The sequence below is a fragment of the Copadichromis virginalis genome, linkage group LG11 (assembly GCF_057382275.1).
Source record: "Copadichromis virginalis isolate Kocher_CV1m ecotype Utaka linkage group LG11, C_Virginalis_male_GT1.1, whole genome shotgun sequence".
Classification (NCBI taxonomy): Eukaryota; Metazoa; Chordata; class Actinopteri; order Cichliformes; family Cichlidae; genus Copadichromis; species Copadichromis virginalis.
The window spans coordinates 22868137-22893892 of NC_140628.1; the positions used below are offsets into that span (position 1 = coordinate 22868137).

The 25756-nt window shown below is 43.0% G+C and overlaps 1 protein-coding gene and 1 long non-coding RNA gene across 5 annotated transcripts; one reads left to right on the forward strand and one right to left on the reverse strand.

Moving 5' to 3' along the window:
- Positions 1-978: 978 nt before the first annotated feature.
- Positions 979-25756, reverse strand: ptpn3 (protein tyrosine phosphatase non-receptor type 3). 3 transcript variants are annotated; one of them, XM_085473775.1, is made up of 27 exons: positions 25609-25756; positions 24862-24918; positions 24193-24334; positions 21640-21774; positions 21438-21480; positions 21167-21248; positions 19934-19978; positions 19799-19851; positions 19473-19590; positions 19281-19368; positions 19089-19177; positions 15046-15109; positions 14513-14715; positions 14300-14425; positions 14018-14179; positions 13803-13896; positions 13627-13704; positions 13470-13526; positions 11820-11976; positions 11510-11685; positions 11102-11192; positions 10817-10878; positions 9138-9284; positions 8311-8439; positions 4692-4837; positions 4441-4576; positions 979-1646 (listed from the first exon to the last, which is right to left on the reverse strand). In XM_085473775.1, exons 3-27 carry the CDS (start codon positions 24259-24261, stop codon positions 1572-1574), a joined length of 2625 nt encoding a protein of 874 aa, XP_085329901.1. In that variant the 5' UTR covers positions 24262-24334; positions 24862-24918; positions 25609-25756; the 3' UTR covers positions 979-1571. The 3 variants fall into 3 exon arrangements, with proteins under 3 accessions (XP_085329901.1, XP_085329902.1, XP_085329903.1); XM_085473776.1 differs by having other exon boundaries at positions 24858-24918; XM_085473777.1 differs by lacking the exon at positions 9138-9284.
- On the forward strand, positions 4749-14174 carry LOC146698587 (uncharacterized). 2 transcript variants are annotated; one of them, XR_014923036.1, is made up of 4 exons: positions 4749-4810; positions 10040-10205; positions 10859-10991; positions 14113-14174. It is a non-coding gene; the product is annotated as an uncharacterized LOC146698587 (long non-coding RNA). The 2 variants fall into 2 exon arrangements; XR_014923037.1 differs by lacking the exon at positions 14113-14174 and adding an exon at positions 11555-11619.

A 25756-nucleotide genomic window follows, 5' to 3' on the forward strand; every position in this document is an offset into this window, starting at 1 on the left:
TTTACAAGTAATTCAATCACAGTTTCAATCAAACTTTATTAGTGCAGCATCTGTCATGCAGTGTAATGCAACTCCAAAGTGCTTCACACACCCAACAAATGCAAATAAGTTACACATTATGAGACTGACGCACGCAACAAGTACAAATAAGAGATCAGATCTGCAAAGAGCCAGTGGCATTACACACCCTCCATCACGCTTTTATTTAACCTGCTTTATTTTATTTATCTAATTAGACTAATAATTAGATGCAGGGTTTGTGAAACATCTGCACAGCTAAGATGAAAATCTGGAAAAGGAACAAAATGTAGCCAAAATCTGCTTAACTCTTTCTCATGTTCCGAGTTTATGAAATAAGTGCACATGCTCTACTTTTTCAAGTGTTTTTATTCCTGTTACACTTCCTAAAACATGACCTCGTTCTATACTTTCCCTCACTTTGTCACCCTGGAGCTTCCTCTGCTGTAAATATATACATTTCTTTACACAGCAGACTGAAAATATGAGCCCTGTGGAAGCTCCAGACTCATTCCTCCTCTTCTGTGATGAGTTCTGTGAGTCGATCTGTTGGCTCTGAATGCATTTATGAATGAAACGATCCTCTGATTACACTATTCACAGATTCTGTGGCATTATGTTCATTAGTGGGGATTAAAACAGCATCGCACTGAATCCCCACGAAAAAAGAAAAAAACAAAACACAGCACGGTGAATGGCACATCCCATTAAAACATCATCATCATCATCACGAACCAGTAGAGATGCCGCAGTCCTCCCAGCAGTGATACAGTTTGCTAATATTTTGTCATAACCACACCATTTGGGCTGATTTGTGATGCTGAGATAGCTTCCCTGATGTGATGCCAGCTGAAGCTTAAATGAGAGCGCCGCCTTTTTACCTCGGCGAGCAAATTCATTCTGTGGGAAGATGTGCACAAGACATTTCTTCAGCTACAGTAAAGGACAAAAGCAGACACATGGGTATAAATCAGTGTTTATTGTGTGTCTTTAATAATTTAATAGTGATGGACGGTGCTCAACTTGGCGTGTTGCACCACCATGACTTTTTCTGCTGTAGTGATCTAAGGTCAGCCTTAATCTTCATCTCTGGACTCACGGACAGACTACAGATTACAATGATCCCAGTCAGCTTCTGCTCCCCCCCTTCCGTTTGATCCACTGACTGAGAAGCATCAGTCTAAGGCACATGTAGCTTAATAGGCAGAGGCACCAAACCAGAGTGGCCTCTTCTTCAGAAATTAGCAGCAGCTCACGTCAGTCTTACATCAGTCTCTATGGAGACCAGAGCCTCTATAAACTTAATGCACTTTCAGCAGAAACTAAGGCCGGCTAAGGTGTAAGATTCATATTCTTGCACAGACAGGCAGATCACAAACAGCTGTGCAGCTAGGTTCACTCTCATTATCCATGTCTGTGCTCCTGTCCTATAAGAGTCTTATCTGTTTTTGTTTGTTTGTTTTTTTTCTAGCTCTGTAGATCTCTCTGTGGAAGTCGTCTGCTATGAAAAGAGGCAGAAAAGTGCGGTTGTCTGGTCCTGGCGCTGATTTGGGTTACGGTGCTGCAGCTCTCTCCTGTTTCTCTTTGTAGACTCGCAGAATGGCTTCACACACAAACTGGAACTGACACTGCAACAAATAAAAACACAAAATATTATTAGTTACTAGAAAACAAAGCAGTTTCTGATGTGATAATACTGGCAAAATAATAACTTTCAAGAAAAACTCCACGTAGAGAGCGCATTAGCAAAAGACACAGTTCAGTGAGTTTGCAGTTCTGATGATGATGGTACCAGGACGAAGAGTCAGAGGAAGGAGATATTAAACTCAAACCCACATGTGTGACATTAGAGGGAAATCAGAAGAGTAACCGAGAGAACAATGTCACTGTGAGTAAAATAACAGCGCTGCGGTGAGATTGATAAAAAGCTCTCAAACAGCTACTGAGACGCCTGATAGTGTAATTGATTTGTAAGAAATTCATATCCGTCCTGTTTTCAAAGAACTGCATTACCAGTAAGAGTCTGTCTGGGTGGTTAAGAAGCCTCAAAGACCAGAAAGATGAGGATTTTCATGGGATTTTAAGAACACACACACACCCCCCCCCCCCCAAAAGCACAGAATAACAGCCACATTCTCTCCCAACATTAAAGGACGTCCTCTGAATGTTTCCATTACTGATACACAAACATATGGGGGAAACCTGAGGAAGTGCTCCATCAGCACAAAAACATCACAGAGATGAATCCTCAGGGAGTGGCTCTCCTTTCCAAAATAAGGGTGATAGTGGTAGCAGCAGAGGCTCAGGAGTATGCTTGAAGCAACGAGTAACACCTTTCCTCTCCTTCGACAGCTACCACCGAGGTGCTACAGAGCACGGCTTCCAACCCCAGCTTGTGCTAGTGAAGCTTCTCATAAGCCGCCATCAGTATTATACAATGGCAGTCACAAGGTTCTTAATTAGAGTTACAGATGGCAGAGACCAGCAGATGTCCACATCTGTGACAGTGGGCTTATATAAAAGGGCAATTCTGGAAACAGCAAGTCTTCTCTCTCTTTCTAAAATCTCCTGTGGAGTTGCACAAGGTGGTTTAAGAGAAAACTTTCAAGCATGCAACTAATTCTTTCAGGATTCGAAAAGGTTCTAATAAACCAAATCAGCTAGCTAAGCCCAATATTATTTTCCAGTTAATATCTGCACGTGTAATGTGAACCCATTCTTTACCCTCACGTAGAAATGAGCTAAATGCCTCTAACTTGGAGCACAGCTGCTCCAGGTCCTTTTGAGCTGAAATGTGCCAACTGGAGTGTCTCGGATGATCCTGGCGATCACCTATCAGCTGCTTGCCAAGGAGTTGCAGGTATGTAGCAACCAGAAAGAGACGCTGAATTAACCCCGGGCCCCTCTGGGGAGGAAATCAAGGTTTGGAACTTCCTCCTGGAAGTGTGATTTTTAATCTATGGCTCTCTTCCACAGCTTGTATTTGTCCCGTCTTCCTCTCTGACCACCAACTGGTTGCAGGAGATGACTGCAGCTCCCTGAGCCGGGTTCTACCAGAAGTTTGTCCCTGTTAAAAAGGGAGTTTTTCCTTCCCACTATCGCCAAAGTGCTTGCTCATAGAGGGTCATATGATTGTTGAGTTTTTTCCCTTTTCTCTGTAACACTGTAGGGTCCTTACCTTACAGCTTTGTTTAGCTATCTGTATAATCAATAAGAGCTGGAATCAGAGGAGTACACAGGGCCTGAAGAAGGGATGCAGCACAGGTGTAAACACACGTGCAGCTAGGGCTGGGCCATATCATACTGTTCACGGTAATATCGGTGTATGAAATGAAATATTGCGATAGAATATGTGTAAAACGCCGCGCAGTGCTTTTGTTTTCATACGCACATGGCGGAAAAAACATGGTGGCGATGGAGAATGAGAAGGCCGAAAGCTGATCGTTGAATGTAACAGATAAACCAGAATTGGTTTGTAAAAAAAGGGTGCCAACTTCAGTGGTGTGGAACTGGTTTGGTTTTTGTCCGTCAGATACCCACCAAAACACAATTTTTGGTAGAACATCCAAGCGGCCAAAAAACCTGGGGCTGCACGGCGTCAACACAAGGGGTGATCCGCGTTAACTCGCTAACGGAGATTTGGGGCGTTAACGCGGTTATGGCGTTAATGTCATTTTAACAAGATTAACGCTGACAGCACTAGTTTTAATACGACTTTGGTAAGCTACGAAGCTGCACCGTTTGATCATTACGGCTACCATAGTCAGGAGCCTTGCGGAGTGATACGTACTGTGCTTCAACATAATATCACCGTATTGTGTGTGTGTAACCTCTTTTTAAGTTTTGTGGATATTATACATGGTTATGCTCAGGATATGTTGGCCTATTTCCACTGGACATGCTTTTTGGTTAAACTGTCACAGCAAGGAATTTGCATTTGCACTGTTAAAATTTTATATAGCTTTCGTGCACATAAAAACAGCTGCTTGTTTAAGTGAAAATATATTGAATATATTGGGTTTATTGCCCTAATAAAGTTGTGAAGTTGTAAAGTATTTTGTCTAGAGTCAATTATATTGTCAGTTATATCGTCAGTTATATCGTTATCGCAAATTTTCAAATATATATCATGATAAATATTTTTGGCCATATTGCCCTATGTGCAGCATACAGAAGCTACAGGAGAACAGTATGTTCAACCTTCAGAAGCTCCTCCAGAATGAACTGAATGGAAATGTGACTAAAAGTACTGTGAACACCTTTTAGGCTGTCTACAGTCCAACAGCCAATGAAAAGACAGAAAAACAGAAAGCAGCTAGAAAATCTCTTCAGATACAGATCATAATAATAAAATCATAAAATAAGGAGGTTAATGAGGCAGAGAACAATCACAGAGTACAAATCCTTGTTCTGTCTCTGTACCGTGGTCTGAACCATCATGGCTCGTTGATCTCTCAGTGTTTTGACAATGTCCAGTGGGGACACTGGCTGACCCTGGTCCAACTGACTCAGCGCCGTTTCCATGGTGATCAGAACACCTGTCCGCCCAATCCCAGCGCTACAAATGTAATTCAAAACAAACACGGCATTAAGTTTAGAGGAGATGAAGGTGCAGGGCATGCTGGCAGTTTAAGTATACCTTGTGTGTGTGTGTGTGTGTATTTGTGTGTTACCTGCAGTGTACCATTAGTGGCTCTTCACCTTTCCTCCTCTCCCTGACCGAGCTGATGAACAGCAGGAAGTCTGAAGGGTCGTCCGGTACGCCGTGGTCCGGCCACGCGACATACTGCAGGTGTGTGACTGCACGTTCCTCTTCCAGCTAAACACACGAGTACAAAAAACAGAACACACAAATGACAAACAGATAATGAGAGAAATGAAAATGAAAGCGTTGCATAATCAGTATTTAATATGATAAACATGGAGCCTTTTGGGAAATATGCCCACATTAGACGGCACGGGGCTGCAGGCTCAAATACTCTGACATTATTCAGTATGAGAGGAAACAAAACACCACAGAGAGAGCAGTGGAAAAAAAAAAGAAGAGCAAAACAAGCATGTGGCCAGTAGGTGACACCGAGATTAGGAAGCGAGGGAGGGACGCAGAGAGATGAAAACAGGTGGAGAGTAGAGAGCACAGAAGACCAGAGCTAAAGGGAAAAAAAGTGAAGGCAGGGAAGAGAATGGCTGAGCTGAGAGTTTATAATGGGCATGTGGCCTGTTACTCCTGTGACTCCATGCAGGGATTAACTCGCTCCGCCAGAGGAACAGATGGGCCCACGCAGCAGTATCTGTGTACGCATGTGTGTGCATTCATACTTCATGCCTCCTTGAGCATTATCTGTTTATTTACCTGCTCGCCCAGAAAAGTGATGTGAAAGCCTTTAATCTGATAATCTGCCATATTACAATCAAGCAAACAAACTTCTCGCAAGGATCCTCACGTCAGCACAGCTGCCCACTCCCAACGACACAAACGGGGCCATGTAATTTGTCTGTATTCGCTAATGCACATGCCCGCCCACCCACCCACACACACATACAGACCAAACCACCCACATGGAAGGGACTTGTATGTTGGCTGCAGATAAGTTTGGCAGCTCCCTGTGGTGAGCTCCGTTATGTGGCATATGGCACGAGCATGATACATGCTACTGCAACATATAAAGAGAAAAGCCATGTGTTGGGTCACTGAGGTCATGCCTCTCCATGCTCCACGTGCACACGAGAGCAGGTGGGAATTTTGCTGTGGATAAAATGCAGTTCCTTGAATAGCCACTTGAGGCTTCAACTAAAAGTGAGTTAATCTCTGTAAAAACCCATGTTAAAATGACCAACTTCAGCCTGGTACAGAAACAGTTTTAGTCTCTTTTGCTAATTTGTCCCTTTGTGATAACTGTACCGGAGTAAAATGTTTAAATAACTCACCTGTTTAAATGTTTCATAGGCTTAAAGTTTTGAGTTGGAGCTGTCTTTTGGACATTTTTATTAGTCACCTAATGGAAGATGTGAGTGGGGGTCGAGGTGCCTGGGAAGGTATCTCAAAACTGTGTTGTAGACGTCTGACAGTTGGTGTCATAAGCCATCCCCTCGGTTCCATGGTGGTCGTTCACATTGGACATACATGGCCTCTTACTCTCCTTTCAAGGAGTCTCGTAGTGGTTTCACACGAAACCTCTTGTGGTACTGACCCATACCTCTATTTAAACCTTGGCTCATGTGATGAGGCACATCATTAATAGTAGGGACAACCACCATTAGGGTTTAAATACCTGGGACTCTCTACCATTTGCTTTCAGAACTCTTAGATTTCACAAATCTGAAAGAAGTCATCCACCTTCTTTCCAAGCTCTGAGAACTGACTGAGAAACTATGCTGGCACTTTGCAAATCAATTTACTACTGATACTTGATCCTCTCAAAAGCAAAGAAAGGGACTGAGAATCCCAACTGTGCACAAAAACAACAACAACAAAAAAAAAACAGCCATGCAATGACGCAATGAAGAACAAGCTGACCTTCCAATGTTTTCAGTGTTTGCTATCTTTAACTTCACTCTCTGCAAACATCACTACGAACTATGTTACAAAACAGTTGTTTGTTAAACAGTTTTTGAAGCATAAACTTCAAATAAACAAGCTGAGATTTTCCCTCAAATCTTTGTCCACCAAACCTTTCAGCTATGGGGGGAAAACCCCAGCCACACATGCCGTGAAGCTAAAACAGCAAAAGTTTCCCCTTTAGTGATGCTGGTGACTTTTCCCTCATTAGCCTGTGGCAATAACACCAAGTGGCTACAAGTAAATATTTATCTATCTACATCATTACTAAACCAGAATAATTGAGAGAATGGACACCGTTTCAAGTTAGACATTCATAGAAAATACAGGATAGACATTCAATGTTAAGTGCACAACACTAATCCACAGGCTCAAAGGAAGTGGTGAGTTTTTGGCAAGAGATATCAGATTTCTTTTTTCTTTTTTTTTTACTATCCCACATATCAGAACCAAATTTTCCAAGCTGTTAGAGCCATGTTGGAGGGAGTATTGAGACTTGGACGCCAATCACTCGCACATGTTTTGTCCCAAAATAAAGTTATTCTGGAGAAACATCTGTTTGCTGCTAAGTAAAATACTACAATATGGGTTCCACATTACTCTTTCTGTCTTCTGTGGTTAAAAACACTGGTTTGTAAAATACTTTTAGTGGCCTGCAAAATTTTTTTGGTATAAATCCAAATCATCAAGCCTCAAACAATGACTGGACACTGATAACGATGGAACTAAGATCTACAGCAGAAATATTTACTAGAAAACGATAAAAACAAACTGCTGTTTATCAATGAACTGAGGATGCCGGCGGCAAAGGAAGCCTTATGTACAATCTAGGGTCAAAATACGAGGGCAATCCCAAAAGTAAGGTCTCCTATTGTTTTAGAAATACGAACAGTATCGTTGACTTCCTGCCTGTTGGGACCACAATAAACACTGACAGGTGAAACAGTGGAAAAACTCAGAAGTGCATTTCAGAACTGGAGAAGAGGAATGCTGAGCAAGGGTGTCAGCATTCTCCACGACACGGCGCGTCCACACGTTGCCTGTCAAACTGTCGCTCTCCTGCAAAACTTTGGTTGGAACTTCATCACCCACCCACCCTACAGTCCGGACCCAGTGACTACCACCTGTTCCCAGAGTTGAAAGAACATTTGTCCGGAAGGCGAAACTGCAGCTATGACATGGGAATTGTAAAACTGCCACAATGTCTACAAAAATGCATCGACCGAAATGGCAATTATGTAGAAAAATAAATAAGTCTTCAAGCTTTAAAATGATGTAAATATTATGGAAAATAAATGGTTGTTTGTATTTCTAAAACAATAGGAGACCTTACTTTTGGGATTGCTCTCGTACATTGCAGTAGTGTTTTTTAGCTTGTTCTGTTTTCCTGCCTGTGTAATAAAACGTAATTAGGGAGTTAAAAATAGAAAACAAACACTTAGAATACATATAATGTGCTGTTTGCAACTTAATCTAGGTTTACATACATAGTGCCAAGACAATCGAGACAAGTTATACTCCAAAATAAAGAGCCCATAGGATGCTGCAGAAAACTCCAACAGCAAAGTAACCCTTCTACGAACAAGGGGTTGGTGAAAGCGGGAAGGAAAAACTCCCTTTTAACAGGAAGAACCCCCAAAAAGAAGCAGGTTCAGGGAGGGCCAGTCAGTTTGAGAGGACAGAGAAAAGAAAAACTAGTCGATTAACCGCTGCAGTTGCTTTTGCTACTGTACCTCTGTGTGTGTCAGGGTGAACTGCCGCGTCACATACGCCAGGTTACACTCCTCCGAGTGGCACTTCACTCGCATGGGCCCATAATCCTTGGTTTCAGGCGGATGCGGCCAGTACTGGTGGCACTTGGTCTGCAAAGTGTATGACATCACCAACAAATTGAATTACTTCTGGCATGAGTCATGAATCAGGATAGAGTTTACTACTGCTACTACATCAGCTGCGCTCTGCTCTCAAGAAATCAAAGTCATATTAGCAGTATGCTATGTTCCACCTGGCAATCTGAGGAACAAAAGCAATTCATCAGGAGCAGGATGCAAACTGAGAGTCAATATGTGTGCGTGTGTGCGTCTGTGCAATCCTCAAGTAGAAAGAAACTCAGGAGACTTGATGAATATCAGGAAAATGATCAATTAATGAGAACATCTGGTTTCCAAGCAACAGGCAAGCTGAGACAGAGACATGTGCATTCAGCAAGACCTTGATATCTCGCTGCCTTGGCGTGGATGCGCCTTCACCCTCGAATTATTTATCTCATTGGCATCCCGCTCGCACTTTATATTTAGCTATTCTGTATACCGCGAAACACTGTAATTACTCACAACAGTGCAAAATAGATCATTTCTGTGTGCCAACATCAACGCGGAACCTTCCAATTACAGCAATCATGTGACAAATTAAACATGAAACAGCATGTAATCACTATGTTAATGCACCGCTGATTGTGAGTTGCGTAATTTCAAGCGTTTCCCCTCTCTGTTCGCTCTTTACTCCTTTACAACGGTGGCTGTTACAGGATAAAAGCTCAAAAGCATAAAATGATGTATACCCGTCCCCTCTCTGTTAGAGTCGTAAGCATGATGATGGTGTGTGTCTGTTGCTCCCAAACAGTCTGCCAAAAGTGAGTGAAGGTCTGTGGTAGTGGACCCTGAGCTGCAATGTAACGTAAACATACACCAGACACTGGGGGCGCCACCTGAGAGAAATACAAGGAAACACACACATATACACACAGAGTGGATGAGTTTACATTAAAACATCAAACAGATACAAGCCCAAGCAGCAACGTCTGTGGACGAATGGAAGAAGCTAAGGTGGAAGTGCCAAACAACCTGCAATTCCTATAGTGGCCACTTGAGGCTTGCTCGAAGAGTGAGTCAGTCCACACAGACTTCCCCCTCCTTAAATGATCATGTTTACAGCATTAAAGTACTTTTGGTCTCTTTAGTCAGTTTAAGCTAAACTGTACAAGGCATGAATTTCATAACTTAGAGCTCCAACCATATGTCCCAATAGAGTTTCTTTATATTTCCGCCTCTGAGGAGCCTGACTGTTTTGTCATTTTTAAGGTGGTTTGAGGTTGAGCAATTGTTTTCCCGACTTTCTGAAAGTCATTCAAAGGTTTTGTTTGGACATGGGCTTCTTTTTCACTCATCTTTAATCCAGTCCTGGACCACTTTGAGAGTAAAACTTTTTTTGTGAAGCCACTTAGCACTGATCTAAAAGACATAACCCAAAACATGAACCAGTATTGTGTCTACACATAACAGAAACAGAACCAATTTTAAATGATATATTTAGACCTTTGTTACTAGCAGCCTGTTGCAAAAACACATGATTTGTTCCCATTTAAAGTTAGCGCAGTTTGACAGACATAAAATAGCATAGAAGTGACAGGTCTAAAAAAATATTTTCAGTAAATGTTCAGTATCTGAAAGTCATGTCTTTCAGAAACAGGAAAGAAACCACCAAGACCTGACACAGTGCCTGAGAGATGCATCTGGACCTTTAGCTGATCTATCTACTCTTCACTGAAGCCTCATCAGAAATGGTCTCATTGAAGGCTGGCTGTCAAGAACCTATTCTTAAGGGAGGGAAACAGGGAGAAAAGGCTGAGGTATGACAAAGTACAGAAGGACTGGACTGAAAGTTAGTGGCAACAGTTCTGATACAGTGATAAATCAGGAAGAGGTCAGGAGAGATGTACAACAGTGTCTCCAGCCACTGTGAGAGCATAATGTGTCATGAACACTGCTGCATTTCAGCCAGCAGTGTTGGGAATCTTAATGAAAATAGGGTAGAACATACACATTATCCATCATTTGAAAAGTGAATGTCTTTCAAGAAGTCTGGAGAACTATTTCTGAACACTACTTAAAGAAATAGCAAGACATCTTTACTAAGAGAGGTCAGGATGTGTTGAAGAATAAAGGTGGTCATATCCAAATATTGACTTTTAAGCGTGACTGAACTGTTTTTGCCTTACATACTGTATTTTCATGTATGCTTCACATGTTTCAATAAATCACTGCACATATTTCCCATTTCCCTAGCAAAATCTAAAGAAATGAGGGGTTTGGCACAGTACTGTACGGTCGCTTCTGCATCCATAAAATCAACAAGTGTGCAGACACAATTTTGAATTAAAAATAAGACTTGGAAGTGGCTATTTCAATTTTTTATATATAATCTATGAACAAGACACAGTTTCATATCAGTAATATTTACCGTGATGTGGCTGGCATTGATATAATCCTCCTTACCCTGCAGCACCACTCTGGTAGTGTCATCTGAAAGCAGAGGAGGACAGCAGTGTGAGAGGGTCACAACAGAGCTGTCAGCAGACCCCAGCTTCAGCCAATTAAATTTCATGAGGAGTCACAGGAGAAACTTGCAGATCAAGGTTAGAAAGGCAGCACGGAGGTGGGTGGTGGGAGGAATTGAGGGATGGGGAAGCACCCGGCTGTGATGAGACCAACAGCAGGGCATAAACAAAGAAACAGGAGCACTTACAAGGCAAAATATCCCTATATCGATTCTTCTCCACGTTCTCAGGGATCCGAGCACAGCTCAGTGTCAAACCGGGCTTCCTCCTGTATAAATTCTAGAAAATACAAGCACATAAACACACCGAGAAACATACACAAACACAAACTACAAATTCCAGGCCAATCACGGTGTCTTGGCTTTAAATCTTCATGGATCAAATTCAAGTGAAGATTATGGCCAGCATCTGTTCAAACACAAACACTTAAAAGCTTGTTATGATCCCTCACATAACCGAGAGGGACAAACTAAATCCTGCTTAAAATAATAAAATAATAACACAAATGTGCCCGCTTGTCATTCATTCACGTCTATGAACATAGTACACCTTAAAATAATAATCCAGTATTCAGCTCCAATTTGCATCTTAAATACCTCGAAATGGAAACAGAGTGAGCCTGTCTGTATCCCCCTCTCTAGTTGCCTCATGGATTCCTCCAGTGTGGGGGGGCGCTCTGACGGGCCAGGTGAGCGTGGCTTTTCTTCCTGTGGTTGGATGTTGAGCGTGAGGGTGGGCAGCGAATGCAGCAGGGGTGTACCCCGGCCAGGACCTGTTTTAGAAGGACAGTTCAAGGCTGTAATAAATATTCATTGAAACATGACGGACAGAGTGCACACTTGGATCACATGCTGTCTCAGCACTTTTGTCTGACAGCGACACACGCACACACAAACACACACAAACCTTTACGTCTGATGAGCAAGGTCAGCTGCCTGGTGTGCGACTCTCTGCTGGCTCGTATGAACATGACAACCTGGTCATGTGTGTGTTCAGAAATGTCTCGACCATTGATTAGCACCACCAGGTCTCCTTCCATGAGTTTGGGGTCGCTTCGATCTGCCTACAAACAACAGAGAGTCGTGTAAGCAAACTTTGACTTATGAAGTGATTTAAAAACATTCTTACTATCATACATTTTGTCCACAAGAGATGCGCGCAATGGCAGCAACTCAGTGCATTTAGACATGTAGATATGGTCAAACTGAGCATCAGAAAGGTGGGAGAAAGATCCTTAAAGTGACTTTAAACATGCCACGGTTGTTGGTGCCAGACAGGCTGGTGTGTTCATATCAGAAACTACTCATCTGAGCCAACCCAACCATCTCTAGCGTTTACAGCAAATATTCAAAAAAAAAAAGAAAGAAAGAAATATATATACAGGGAGCAGCAGTTCTCTGTGCCATAATACCATCATCCCGGTGTGTGATGGGATCCGCCAGGGCTGCCCTTTGATTCTGTTCATAATTTTTATGGACAAAATTTCTAGTCGTAGCGAAGTAGTGGAAGACTTTCACTCGGGTGGTCTCAGAATCTCATCTCTGCTTTTTACGGATGATGTGCTTCTGTTGGCTTCATCGGGTGATGGACTCCAGCTCCCACTGGACGAGTTCCTGCCCCAAGTAAAGGAGTGCAAGTATCTCGGGAGAGCGGGAAATGCGGTTGCAGCACTAATCCATCAAGGCGAAGAGAGAAAGCTGAGTGTAAAAGTTTGCAGGTCAATCTACGTCCCTAAGAATGAGATTGTGGATACAAGTAGCAGAAATGACCTTCCTCATTTGGGTGGCTGGCCTCTCCATTAGAGATAGGGTGAGAAGTTCAGCCATCCAGGAAGGGCTCAGAGTAGAGCCGCTGCTCCTCTACATCGAAAGGAGCCAGTTAAGGTGGTTCGGGCATCTTACAAGGATGACTCCTGGGTGAGGTGTTCCGGGCATGTCCCACCGGGAGGAGGCCTCGGGGTAGACTCAGGACATGCTGGAGAGATTATATCTCTCGGCTGACTTGGCCGATAGATATAAGCTCGGACCTAGTCCCTAAAATATTACATTTTTATATTTTTCTGTCATATTTATACAGTTAGTGTCAAACATTCATATTAAACATGGCCAGCATTTCAAAGACCGTGGTCAGCGTGTTTAAAAGTAGCCGTATGAGATAAAAACACAGGAGTGAGATGACTTGTAACACTCGGTATCCAAAGTATTTCATGCTTGGCACAGATTTTGTCATATTGTCATCTTAAGAGGCAATATAACAAGGAAGAAGAACTTGTCAACTCCCAGGATAGAAACATGGAACTAGAAATGAACATAACAGGGTCCCTTATGCTTTCTGTTGGGTATGACAAAGATCATTAAAAATGTCACTTAATAACACATTTTAGAAGTTGGCACCAGAATATTCCCAATGTAGATTTCATCTGATGAATTAGCTCATCATTAGTGCTCTATTTCATTACAAATACATAACCACAAGCCAAAGCTGATTTTTTATTACGTGTTTATGTCTCATTGTTTTTTCATGTAAATTTGTGGAGCAATCTGAGTGCTTTCTTACCGGCGAGTCGGGTTTAACATGCGATATGGCTAGAGGCATCTTCTGATCAACGCCACCCTAACAGGAGGAGGCATCAGAAAATTAAACCGAGGAAGAGTGCAGCAGTAATAAACATAAAACTCTGAGTGTGCGTCGTGAATAACAAGCACAGACCTACCTTAACATTAAAGCCAAACTTGCCCTCCTTATCGGGGGCAATGCATATTAGCATCAAGTCACCGTCACCGGGAGCACCCTGCATAGATGATAACTCATAATCAACACACATATACTGAATACACACACATGAATAAATACACCAAAACACACAGAGCTGATGGTAAGATAACAGACCTTATTGAACTGGGGTAAGCTATCCTCGTCTGTTATGCTGTCATCGGCTTGCAGTGAAATGTCATCTGTCGCTGGGTTATAATCGCCAGAAATGCTGAAAGACATTAAATAAACAGAATTTTTTTAACAGTTTGGATGAACCGAAAGCTTTGACACATTCCTACTGATGCAGGTCTGTTTTATTAGACAGCGTTTCTGTTATAAGAGATACTAACTGCTGAGGTGAACCCTGCCCCTCACTGGTCTTGGAGCTGCTCACAGACGCCCGGTATGTGTAGAAGACATCTTCCCCCTCTGACATGTCTTTCAGGTCAGTGGTCAGCTCCATCGAGGACGGGCGAGGTTTACGGATGCCGTGGCGAACTCGAGGACTTCGCCTGCCGCAGACAGGAGAGAGCAGTCACTTTTTTAAAATCACATTACAGGAAATGGCACAAGAGGAATGAAGAAAGGTTTAATATGAAGCGCAGCGGAAAACTTAGTGCTGGTGACTGTACCAGTTGGGGGTGCTCGGGGGCGATCTGGAGGGCAGACTCTTGGTCTCCAGGTGCTCCGATGACAGCGACCTCCTCAGGACTGGGTTCCACACCATCCCCCCGACCACTCGCTGGCAGACTGGCCCACTGCAGTCGAAGACAGAAATGACAAATCAACTTAAAATTTCTTTGCCTTCCTGTGAATAAGTATTGCATGGATGTCCAAGGCCTCACCTTTCAGGTTTACTGTTGCCCAGGCCTAGGTGCTGTGTGATCAGCTTTCTGTAGGACTGAAGTGTGGTGTTTTTCAGCCTGGAGCTCCTGGGAGAGCGGTTAGAGGAAAAGAAGCAGTGATGGTCCACGCAGGATCGCCACAAGTTCTTACAGGTCTTGGGGCAGGGCAGAAGCAGAGACATCTCACAGTCCTGGGTTTCTCCCTGCAACATGCACAGTTTAGGCTCTAACTTGGTCTTTATACTGTAAACTGTAGCATTCAAGGTCACATCAACTTATGCTGCTCAGGTTGTAGATTTATTAGCTGTCAAGCAGAGAAATGCAGAAAAATGTGCCAAAATTATGGAAATTAAAATCAATGCCATATTTCTGTGCGTCTGTGCACACAACGGAGAATAAAAATAAATCATAAATCTCCATGTGCCACAGAGAAAACAGATATGCCAGCCAAGAGTGTAGTGTAATTAAGAGCAAGAGTTTGCTGAGGGCAGATTTCCAAACTATTAATAAGGAATACTGAAAGGGGAACTCACGTGCTTTTGTTTCAGATGTATATCAAAGCGTTTCCTCTTAAAAGAAATCTTGATGATGTTCCCCCTGCGTGGAAACAAAAGGACGGGATTGGTCGAAAGGTGATGAATCACGAGAAAAATCAGAGAGAGAGACAGAAAGAGATGAGCTTTCATAGAAACATAAGACCCAAAAAGTGCCACATGACAAGATCAAAACAACACCAAACAGCAAACGTAACATATACACTTCTGTGCAAAAGTCTTGAGCCACCACACGTTTAAAAAACAACAACTTTACTTAATAATAATAATAATAATAATAAATTTTTATTTATGAGCGCCTTTCAAGTCACCCAAGGACACTTCACAATAGGATAAAACACTTAGTAAAACAATGGCAGAATAGGAGCAATAAAATAAAAGCACAAGATAAAATTAACAAACAGTGGATTCACAGTGAATATGCAGATTTGAACAGATGAGTTTTGAGTTGGGATTTAAACTGTGGGAGAGAACCAATGTTTCTTATTTCAGGGGGCAGAGAGTTCCACAGCCTGGGAGCAGAGCAGCTGAAAGCTCTGCTCCCCATGGTAGTGAGGCGGAAGGAAGATACAGCAAGCTGGATAGAAGAAGAAGAACGAAGCGAACGGGCAGAACAGGTGGTGGTTAACAGGTCAGAAAGGTAAGGAGGAGCGAGGTTATGAATGGCCTTGAAGGTGAGCAGTAGAAGTTTGAAAATTATCCGGAATTTCACAGGGAGCCAGTGAAGTTCCTGAAGAACAGGGGTGATGTGCTGGTAGGAGGGGGTTCTGGTGATAATGCGAGCAGCAGAGTTCTGAACCAGTTGAAGCTTATGGAGGGATTTTTGGGGGAGACCATGCAGAAGAGAATTGCAGTAGTCAATACGGGAGGTAACAAGACTGAGGACAAGAATGGACGTAGACTGGATGGAAAGAGAAGGAAGCAATCTGTTAATGTTACGTAGATGGAAGTAGGCAGAACGGGTGAGATTATTGATGTGAGATTATTGATGTGAGATTTATAGGAAAGTGAACTATCTAGGATGACACCTCCAAGCAGCCAGACTTTGTCGTAATTTTCAAAGTGCTCTTGAGCAATAGTTCTCCAGGCTTTGTAAACATCTTTGGGCATTGGCTGCTTTTTCACTTAGTTTCATTCGTGTTCTTGTACCTGACCATTTTTGGTACAATGTTTTTTTATCTGTTAAGCCACTTAACAGTGAACTATGAATCATATGTGAATCATCTGTTATGTGATGATCATTTCATCATAACAGCCAAATTAACAAAGAACCAGTTTACGTGATATCTTTAGGCTCTTTGTTACTAGCAGGCTGTTGCAAAAACATGTGAATTGTTCCAATTTTTATTAGTCGGATCTATGAAAAATGAAAAAGATAAAGTTTGACAGGCATAAAATAGTATTTTTGCACCAAAAAATTGTTTCCCAAAGACATATTAGCTGAAAACTTGACATATCTTGGTGTAGTGTACATTGTGTGCCTAAAATTGTTGAGGAAACTGGACAGGTGGATTAGAAAAGAAGAAATGACAGGTCTGAAAAACTGCAGCAGATGAAAAGTATTTTCAAGTCATGTCCTTACGAAACAAGAAAAACATCCAGAGACATACATCTGACCCTTCATTTCATCAACTTACTGTTCACTGAAGCCTCATCAGAAATGGCCACAGTGGAAGGGTGGCAGACAATCCATTTGTAAAAAATCGAAGCAGGAGGAAAAGGCTGAGGTACGACAAACTAGGGTGAAAATCAGTGGCAACAGGTCTTGTATTGTCATGAATCAAAGTAGGAAGATTTTGGTTCAAATCATCATCAGTATACAGGGAGTGCAGAATTATTAGGCAAATGAGTATTTTGTCCACATCATCCTCTTCATGCATGTTGTCTTACTCCAAGCTGTATAGGCTCGAAAGCCTACTACCAATTAAGCATATTAGGTGATGTGCATCTCTGTAATGAGAAGGGGTGTGGTCTAATGACATCAACACCCTATATCAGGTGTGCATAATTATTAGGCAACGTCCTTTCCTTTGGCAAAATGGGTCAAAAGAAGGACTTGACAGGCTCAGAAAAGTCAAAAATAGTGAGATATCTTGCAGAGGGATGCAGCAGTCTCAAAATTGCAAAGCTTCTGAAGCGTGATCATCGAACAATCAAGCGTTTCATTCAAAATAGTCAACAGGGTCGCAAGAAGCGTGTGGAAAAACCAAGGCGCAAAATAACTGCCCATGAACTGAGAAAAGTCAAGCGTGCAGCTGCCAAGATGCCACTTGCCACCAGTTTGGCCATATTTCAGAGCTGCAACATCACTGGAGTGCCCAAAAGCACAAGGTGTGCAATACTCAGAGACATGGCCAAGGTAAGAAAGGCTGAAAGACGACCACCACTGAACAAGACACACAAGCTGAAACGTCAAGACTGGGCCAAGAAATATCTCAAGACTGATTTTTCTAAGGTTTTATGGACTGATGTAATGAGAGTGAGTCTTGATGGGCCAGATGGATGGGCCCGTGGCTGGATTGGTAAAGGGCAGAGAGCTCCAGTCCGACTCAGACGCCAGCAAGGTGGAGGTGGAGTACTGGTTTGGGCTGGTATCATCAAAGATGAGCTTGTGGGGCCTTTTCGGGTTTAGGATGGAGTCAAGCTCAACTCCCAGTCCTACTGGCAGTTTCTGGAAGACACCTTCTTCAAGCAGTGGTACAGGAAGAAGTCTGCATCCTTCAAGAAAAACATGATTTTCATGCAGGACAATGCTCCATCACACGCGTCCAAGTACTCCACAGCGTGGCTGGCAAGAAAGGGTATAAAAGAAGAAAAACTAATGACATGGCCACCTTGTTCACCTGATCTGAACCCCATTGAGAACCTGTGGTCCATCATCAAATGTGAGATTTACAAGGAGGGAAAACAGTACACCTCTCTGAACAGTGTCTGGGAGGCTGTGGTTGCTGCTGCACGCAATGTTGATGGTGAACAGATCAAAACACTGACAGAATCCATGGATGGCAGGCTTTTGAGTGTCCTTGCAAAGAAAGGTGGCTATATTGGTCGCTGATTTGTTTTTGTTTTGTTTTTGAATGTCAGAAATGTATATTTGTGAATGTGGAGATGTTATATTGGTTTCACTGGTAAAAATAAATAATTGAAATGGGTATATATTTGTTTTTGTTAAGTTGCCTAATAATTATGCACAGTAATAGTCACCTGCACACACAGATATCCCCCTAAAATAGCTAAAACTAAAAACTACTTCCAAAAACATTCAGCTTTGATATTAATGAGTTTTTTGGGTTCATTGAGAACATGGTTGTTGTTCAATAATAAAATTATTCCTCAAAAATACAACTTGCCTAATAATTCTGCACTCCCTGTATATGGAGGAGAGGTACGTCAGTGGGTGTCTGCAGACATTTGTAAAGCTCTGTCATGGTTTGGGAAATTCAGCCAGTGTTGTTGAAGATCTTGTTGAAATTGAAGGAATTATGAACACAGAAAAATACAATCCAACTTTGATCACCATGCAATATGATGTGGAAAGGGTCTGATTGGCCACAGCTTCATTTTTCAGCATGACAGTGAGTTGTGGATTGGCCTCCCCAGAACCAGGACCTTCAACATTATTGAAGCAGTGTGGGATCATGTTGACAGCGAACGGAACAAAAGGAAGTCAACATCCACAGAAGAGCTTTGAATGCCCTTCAAGAAGCCTGGAGAACTATTGCTGAAGACTACAAGGAAGCTGCCCAACAGAGTTCAGGCTGTGATGAAGAATAAAGGTGGCTGTACCAAATACTGGCTTTTTTTTTTTTAGGTTTGAACATGTTTCACACGTTACATTTTCTTAGCAACATATAAAGAAACGAGGGTTGACTCAACAAATTTTGGGAATGCAAAAATACCTGGATTTACATAGCAAAACAACAAACAAACACAAGAACAAAATAAAAGCTGCAGCATTAGGTTGTAATAGTACTCCAAATTAAAAGCTTGATTAAAATAAGATAAGCAGGACCATCACTCACCACGGGAAGAAACTGGAGCAAATCATATTACAAAATATTGCAACACCACTTGAAGCCAAACCCACCATGAGAGGGGCATTGTTGGTGTCCTGGGAAAGAGAAGATGAGGAAAAAGACAAAAACAATCAAATCTAAAAAGAAGAAGTAGAAGTCAAACCATGACACAAGATGTTAAAAGTTTAGTCACAGTACCGTGGCAGCATGCAGCTCCACTCCGTACAACTCTAGCGTCCGTGCTGTGTTGAGAAAACAGAGCTCTGCATCGCTCTTCTTAAGCCCTCTGAGAACATGCAGTCACATATAACAACAGCAACTAACTGCACAACAAAGCAGCCATTTTTATTATTTCAGTGGCGGCTAGATGTAGTGAACTGTCTTAATTACTTGTGTTGTGGATGCAGATCCTCCACTTTAGATAGGAAGTCTTCATCCTGTTCAGGGATGAAGTGCCATTTTGAGAGGTAACCAGGGAGCCAGGACGGACAATGATCTCCCATTTCCGCTGCAGATGTTGGTAAGAGACACTGAGCATCCATCCACACAGAACAACATAACCAGCAGCACACATCCGTGTATCCTGACATCTGGTGTACTGTAAGAGCTGCTAATTGAGAGGATCGAGAGCATCCTCACAGGAATAATTACTCACAAGGTTATTATTGAGCCATTAATCATTTGGGTTTTTTCTAGGAAGAGATCGTGAGACTTACACTGCACAGCATAAGAAGCCAGCACTACAGCTGCGCTCAGTGGGCACTGCAACCTGCAATCATATTCGATGATTACACTAAACATAAGCTGTGCACAAGGGAGAGGATACTTGAATTTGATTTTCTGTTACTAACCGTCCTTCTCTAATGTCACTCCTGATCTGGAGGAAGTACAGGTGCCTGGAGGAACAGGACAAGAGGAACTTTTAACAACCCACACCTTTGTTCTGTAGCCTACAGAAAACCCTTTGAAGCGGTTTGACCTATTGCTACTGCTAAATATGTCAGCAGGCTAGCCTTACTGGCTACGAGTCAGAAGGTCCAGTCACACTAAAATATTTCAACAAAGATTTTCTCACACACAAATACCCCCGACTGTTCCAGGTTTTTCGCTTACGCTGTAAAATCTCTCACTGAGGATCAAATGGGAATGGCAGCACACGTTTTACACAGAAAATAACCATCAAATATCTGTTATTTTGGATCATCTGGTGTTGCAGATTTTGTTTTGAATATTTCAATAACTGCTGAGGCTAATGAAAATCGACTTTCAGACATTCGTGTTGCCTTCAGGATCAATCCTAACAATTTTTGATGAACTGGTCCCTTTTCTATCCAGCGCTTCACGCCGAACAGAGCACATAAGCGCCGTCAGCGATAACATTTAGTTCAAAGTTTCACAGAGCTGCTAGAATACCGCAAGACTCTTCGTCTCGTGCAGTCATCATTTGGAGGAGCCACTGCTTCACATGAAACTAGTTATTTGGCCTAGGAGTAGGCCTGCAAGATGCAAAGAAAATCTCTGTTATTCAGTAACACTGTATAATACTGTAATGACAATATAACACAAAAAAAGCAAATACTTAAGTGTGCATTTAAGATGTAACAGCTCAAACAAGGGTTTTTCCTTTAGTTTCTGAGAGGCTAAGGTACATTGTTGTAATGCTCAGGCAGTGGGAGGTTTTCTCATTTTCCCACTCGCTATTATCCTGCTGAAACTACTTTCCCTTATTCACAAGGGGGTCGCCACAGCAGGTAGCTCAGCATGCTTGACTTGGCAGATTTTTTACACCGGATGCCCTTCCTGACGCAACCCCCAAAGGGATCTGCATCTCTTCCCAGGACCAAACCAGGGAGCCACTGCTAGCTACCTATCCTGCTCTTGGTATAAATATAATGTTCTCTGTCTGGCAGGTTTTCTTAGCAACTACACTACATTCCTTCTTTTGTGTTGTGTTTATCACATATCTTTGTATCCCAGTGATTATAAAAGTATTAACTAATCATCACAACTTAAGAGTAAGCCAAACTACTAAAACCCAGTCGAAAAAATGAGAAAGCCATCTATGATAAGCGTCACGTACTAACCTTGTCTGTTCATCCTGCAGAGAGTTGGGATCAGAGATGAAGAATCGTACTCTAAAGTTCAGATAAAAGGGGGACACGAGGCCTGCAGAGAAATAGCAGCTTATCAAAAGTGGAACACATCCATGGGCACAAGTTCACCTCAATCTTAAACTGTTCCTCTTTTCTATTAGACTCTCTCTTTATCTAAGCATTTAAATTATATTTAAAATGGCTAGAAACATAATTCCAGCTGAAGACAGTTAATTCTCTGCAGGCAAAACAACTGAGATACCTTTTATCTGCTTCTTCAAGGGCTTCTCGGGCTCCAACCATCTCTGTAAGAAAGGCATTCATTAAGTATAATGGCTAACTGGGGCTAAATAAAACCATTTATGTAAGCATGCCCCGTGGTTATCATCAACTAAACAGCAATCAGCATGTGCAGTACATTACAATCTCAGTTGCAATGTGCAGCAGAGGAACAGTGAGCTCACTGGAGAGTGTGTGTTGGCTGTGATAGAGGCAATGGCTGTGCTGGATTCTCTGATCTGCAGACTGAAGAGCTGCCTCTCCTGCAGGCGCAGGTGGTCGCATACTAGGTCCAACAGAACCACGCCTTCATCCTGCTTCTGAAAGATGGAAACAACAACAAACAGCATCACAACCAGCCAAACTTTCCGGTTGCTTATCTGTACACAAAAATACACCGATCAGGCATAACATTATGACGGCTGACAGGCGAAGAGAATAACACTGATTATCTCTTCATCAGTGCACATGTTAGTGGGTGGGATTTATTTGCGAGCAGGTAAACACGCTGTTCATGTGTTAGAAGCAGAAATAATAGCCAAACGTTGGCATTTGAGCGAGTTTGACAAGGTCCAGATTGTGATGGCTGAACGACTGGTCAGAGCATCTCCAAAACTGCAGCTCTTGTTGGGTGCTCCCGGTCTGCAGTGAACCAAGGAAGGAACCAAGTGGTGAACCAGCGACGGGGGTGTTGGGTGCCAAGGCTCAGTGATGGGTGTGGGGATCGAAGGCTGGCCCGGGAGGTCTGATCCAACAGACGAGCTACTGTAGCTAAAATTACCAGAAACGTTCATGGTGGTTCTGATAGAAAGGTGTCAGAATACACATAGTAATGGTGTCCATGCTGACCCCCATCCATCACTGAAGGCACCAACAATGCAAGCATCATAACTGGACCATAGAACAACATGGAAGAAGGTGGTCTGGTCTCATTAATCGTATCTTATTTTATATCACGTGGTCCGGTGTATATGCGTCACTTACCTGGTGAACTCCTGGCACCAGGATGCACTATAGGAAGAAAGCAACACCGGGGAGACAGTGTGATGCTTTGGGCAATGTTATGTTATGTGGATGCTACTTTGACACATATTACCTACATAACCACTGCCACAGACCCATATACCCTTTCATGGAAACCGTAAATACTGATGCCTCTTTCAATAATAATAATAATGCGCCCTGCCACAAAGCAAAAATGGTTTAGGAATGGTTTGAGGAGCACAACAACGAGTTTGAGGTGATGACTTGACCTCTAAATTCCCCAGATCTCAATCCAATCAAGCATCTGTGGGATGTGCTGGAAAAACTCGATCCATAGAGGCTCCACCTCACAGCTTACAGGACTTAAAGAATTTGTTGCTAACATCTTGGTGCTGGAAACCACAGCACACCTACAGGGAGCCTAGTGGAGTCCATGTCTCAGTAGCTCAGGGCTCTTTGTACAGCAAAAAGTGGGGCTAACACAATATTAGGCATGCCATTGATCTTATCAGGCAAAGGCACTATTAATCATCTTGATCTATTAAGTTTTGCTTTGCAGCAAGCACCACAAGCTTATTTCTCACCATATTAGGCACTTCAACAAATTCTAACAATGGTTTTGGTTTAGATCCACCTTTCCTCAGAACACATCTTTGTTTTACAACACTCCCTTCTCGAGAAAATTACTCTGTCACCCCCGGTCCAGGCTACATTTCACACTGACGAACAGAATTGACTGAGGCATATGACTGCCACAGCTCAGCCACAGGTCTGCCACATATGGGCCAGATGTCAGGTGTCACACCCAGCACCTGTCATAGCCTGTGTCGCCACAGCTCATGACATTTTGAGCTCCGCAACCACAGCCCAAAATGTGTCTGCAGACTTTTTTCTTTCTTTTTTATGATGCTTTTCTTTTTTTTTACTGAACACCAACGTGACTTAGCACACCATGTGCAGACCCCTGCTGTGGAGTGTCTTGGCATGTATTAGTAAATCAGATAATGTTTATAATGTACACATCCAGGGACTTCAGAAAGCCCATCAGCAGCACAACATTCTGTACTTTGAGCTGTTCACTGATTTATGAATCCCTCTGAGGGACAACCCTACAGCTCATCTGCATTTCCTTCTCTCTTTTTCTTCCCGCTTTCTGTTACAGGAAGCATATTCACATCACCAGAGGACCTTGTTTACTAGAAACTGGGGCAAACAAGGTGTGTTATTCTTTTGTAGCAATGCACACTATCTGGACACAAAATCCAGGTGATGATCAGTTTAAACCGCCTCTGCCTCCCTTAGAAATGCTTCAGTGAAAGTCGGCGAACCTTATCCAAACAGAAGCAGCACAGGAGCCAAATAAAGACAGTAATGGAGAGTTGGAATTGGATGCTCTTTATGACCACAGCACTCTCACTGTTCTCCCATTGTTCACATAAAAATGCTGCACAGAGCCTGTCAGTGTGTATACTGCCATCAGAGGCCAATGTGATACGCCGACAGCGTTAAAGGCTTCAAGTGTGGCGATCACTAGAAGGAGATGAGCATGCCCTTCGAACCAACGTCGCATTGTTGAGTGAGAGATGTGGATCAATGGGAACAGGAAAGAATAGTCTGCCACTTCATCACGTGTGATGCAACAATCATTAATAGAGTGCACGGGCAGAGAGAAGTAACATGTAATCTGCTCAGAAAGGACATGTGTCTGTGTGTTTATGGGTGTGTTTGCGTGTGTGTGTGTGTGTCTTACGCACACTGACTCTGAAGGTCTCGATAGTGCCGTCCAGCAGCTGAACCAGGCAGAGCAGGTCCGGTTTTGGCATGTCTGTTACCAGGGTAACTCTGCCTCCCTCTCAAGACAAACGCCCTGCCCTCAGCCTGTCACCGAGAGGGGACCTGGAAACACACAATCACACACAACCACACAAAAGTGTCAGAGGTTTCCAGCCTGTTGTCTTGCACAGAAAGCACCTCCCTTCTGGATGACACTGTGTGGTGAGTAATATATGTGCCTGATGGAGCATCAGACTGCAGTGAGTAATGCACTGTGAATGTGAAGGAGTGACTGTAAGTGTATGTGTGCATGGTTTGTGTAATCCCTTATTATTTGGCCTGGGTTTGAACATGTCCCTTCCCTCTCCCTGCTGCTCTCTCTCTCTCTCTGCATCTCCCCGCCTTTCACAGGCAGCTGAATGATAAGAATGTTAAACATTTTCAGAGTTGAACACGCCCCATCGACAGTGCTACACTGATCCCAGACCAACCAGAGAAGGAATGCATGAACACAAAAACATGCACTACAAATGCACACATGCATGCATCCATGTATTCATACATGTCTGTGTGCACGCACGCTCAAAGGTAAAAACAACTCTGACACTGCGTTCCATGTGCAAGCATTGCATGTGTATGTACATACTTACATGTGTGCAGTCCTCAATTTCCAGGTGAACCGATTACTGGATCTGGCAGGCCTGTTTCTGAAAGAACACACAATGTCTGAGTTAATGTTTGAACACAGTGACACACTCTGAATATATTAGAGCAGAGCTGATGTCAATCAGATGACTGGTTTTCCATAACAACCCGCTCACAGGCAGACCTCTGATGAATTAACAAGTAAATGTTAGATTTAAAGGCAAATTCATCATCATGTGGCGACTGTGGCTTCACTGCGTCCTTTGCATCTTGTACCTATTACTCATATGTTGTGGCTCAATCGTACCAACGAGGGAACTGGGGACGAATTAGCCTATTTTATTGTGGTAATAAGGCATACTTATGCTATAACGTTACCAGCACACAAGTTACAAACGTGTACTGTGGATAAACTTAGACGATAAAGTTCAAACAACCCGGTTTGTGCTGCTTTACCTGATAAATCACTAACAAACAGGGCCTGTCTCAGTGTATTAGGCCCGCATTTCTGAGCTCCGTCTGTCTCAGCCTGTCGATAATAAACTCTGTCGTGACCTCGCTGTACTTTGTACCACAGCGCGAACAAGGAACCTGTTGACAGCCTAAAGTTTCTCTGCTGCTACACCCAACAGGAGGAACGCACAGTACTGGCAAACTTTCCTCCAACCACCGCAGTCCTCGCTAAAGCCCGGCCAAGTTCGTGTTTTCTGGGAAGAGAAAGGTTTAAAGGACATTAAAAAAGGCTTTACTACCTCAGTGGTGCCGCTTCAGAGACGGGTCATATCCCTCCGGAGTGTGCGCGGAGAAAACCTCGGAACGGGGCCTGTCGGAGGAGCCAGGTAAAGTAGGTAAATATCCGGGACAAGTTTCTCATCCCTGCCTGCGCTGACTCCGCGCGGC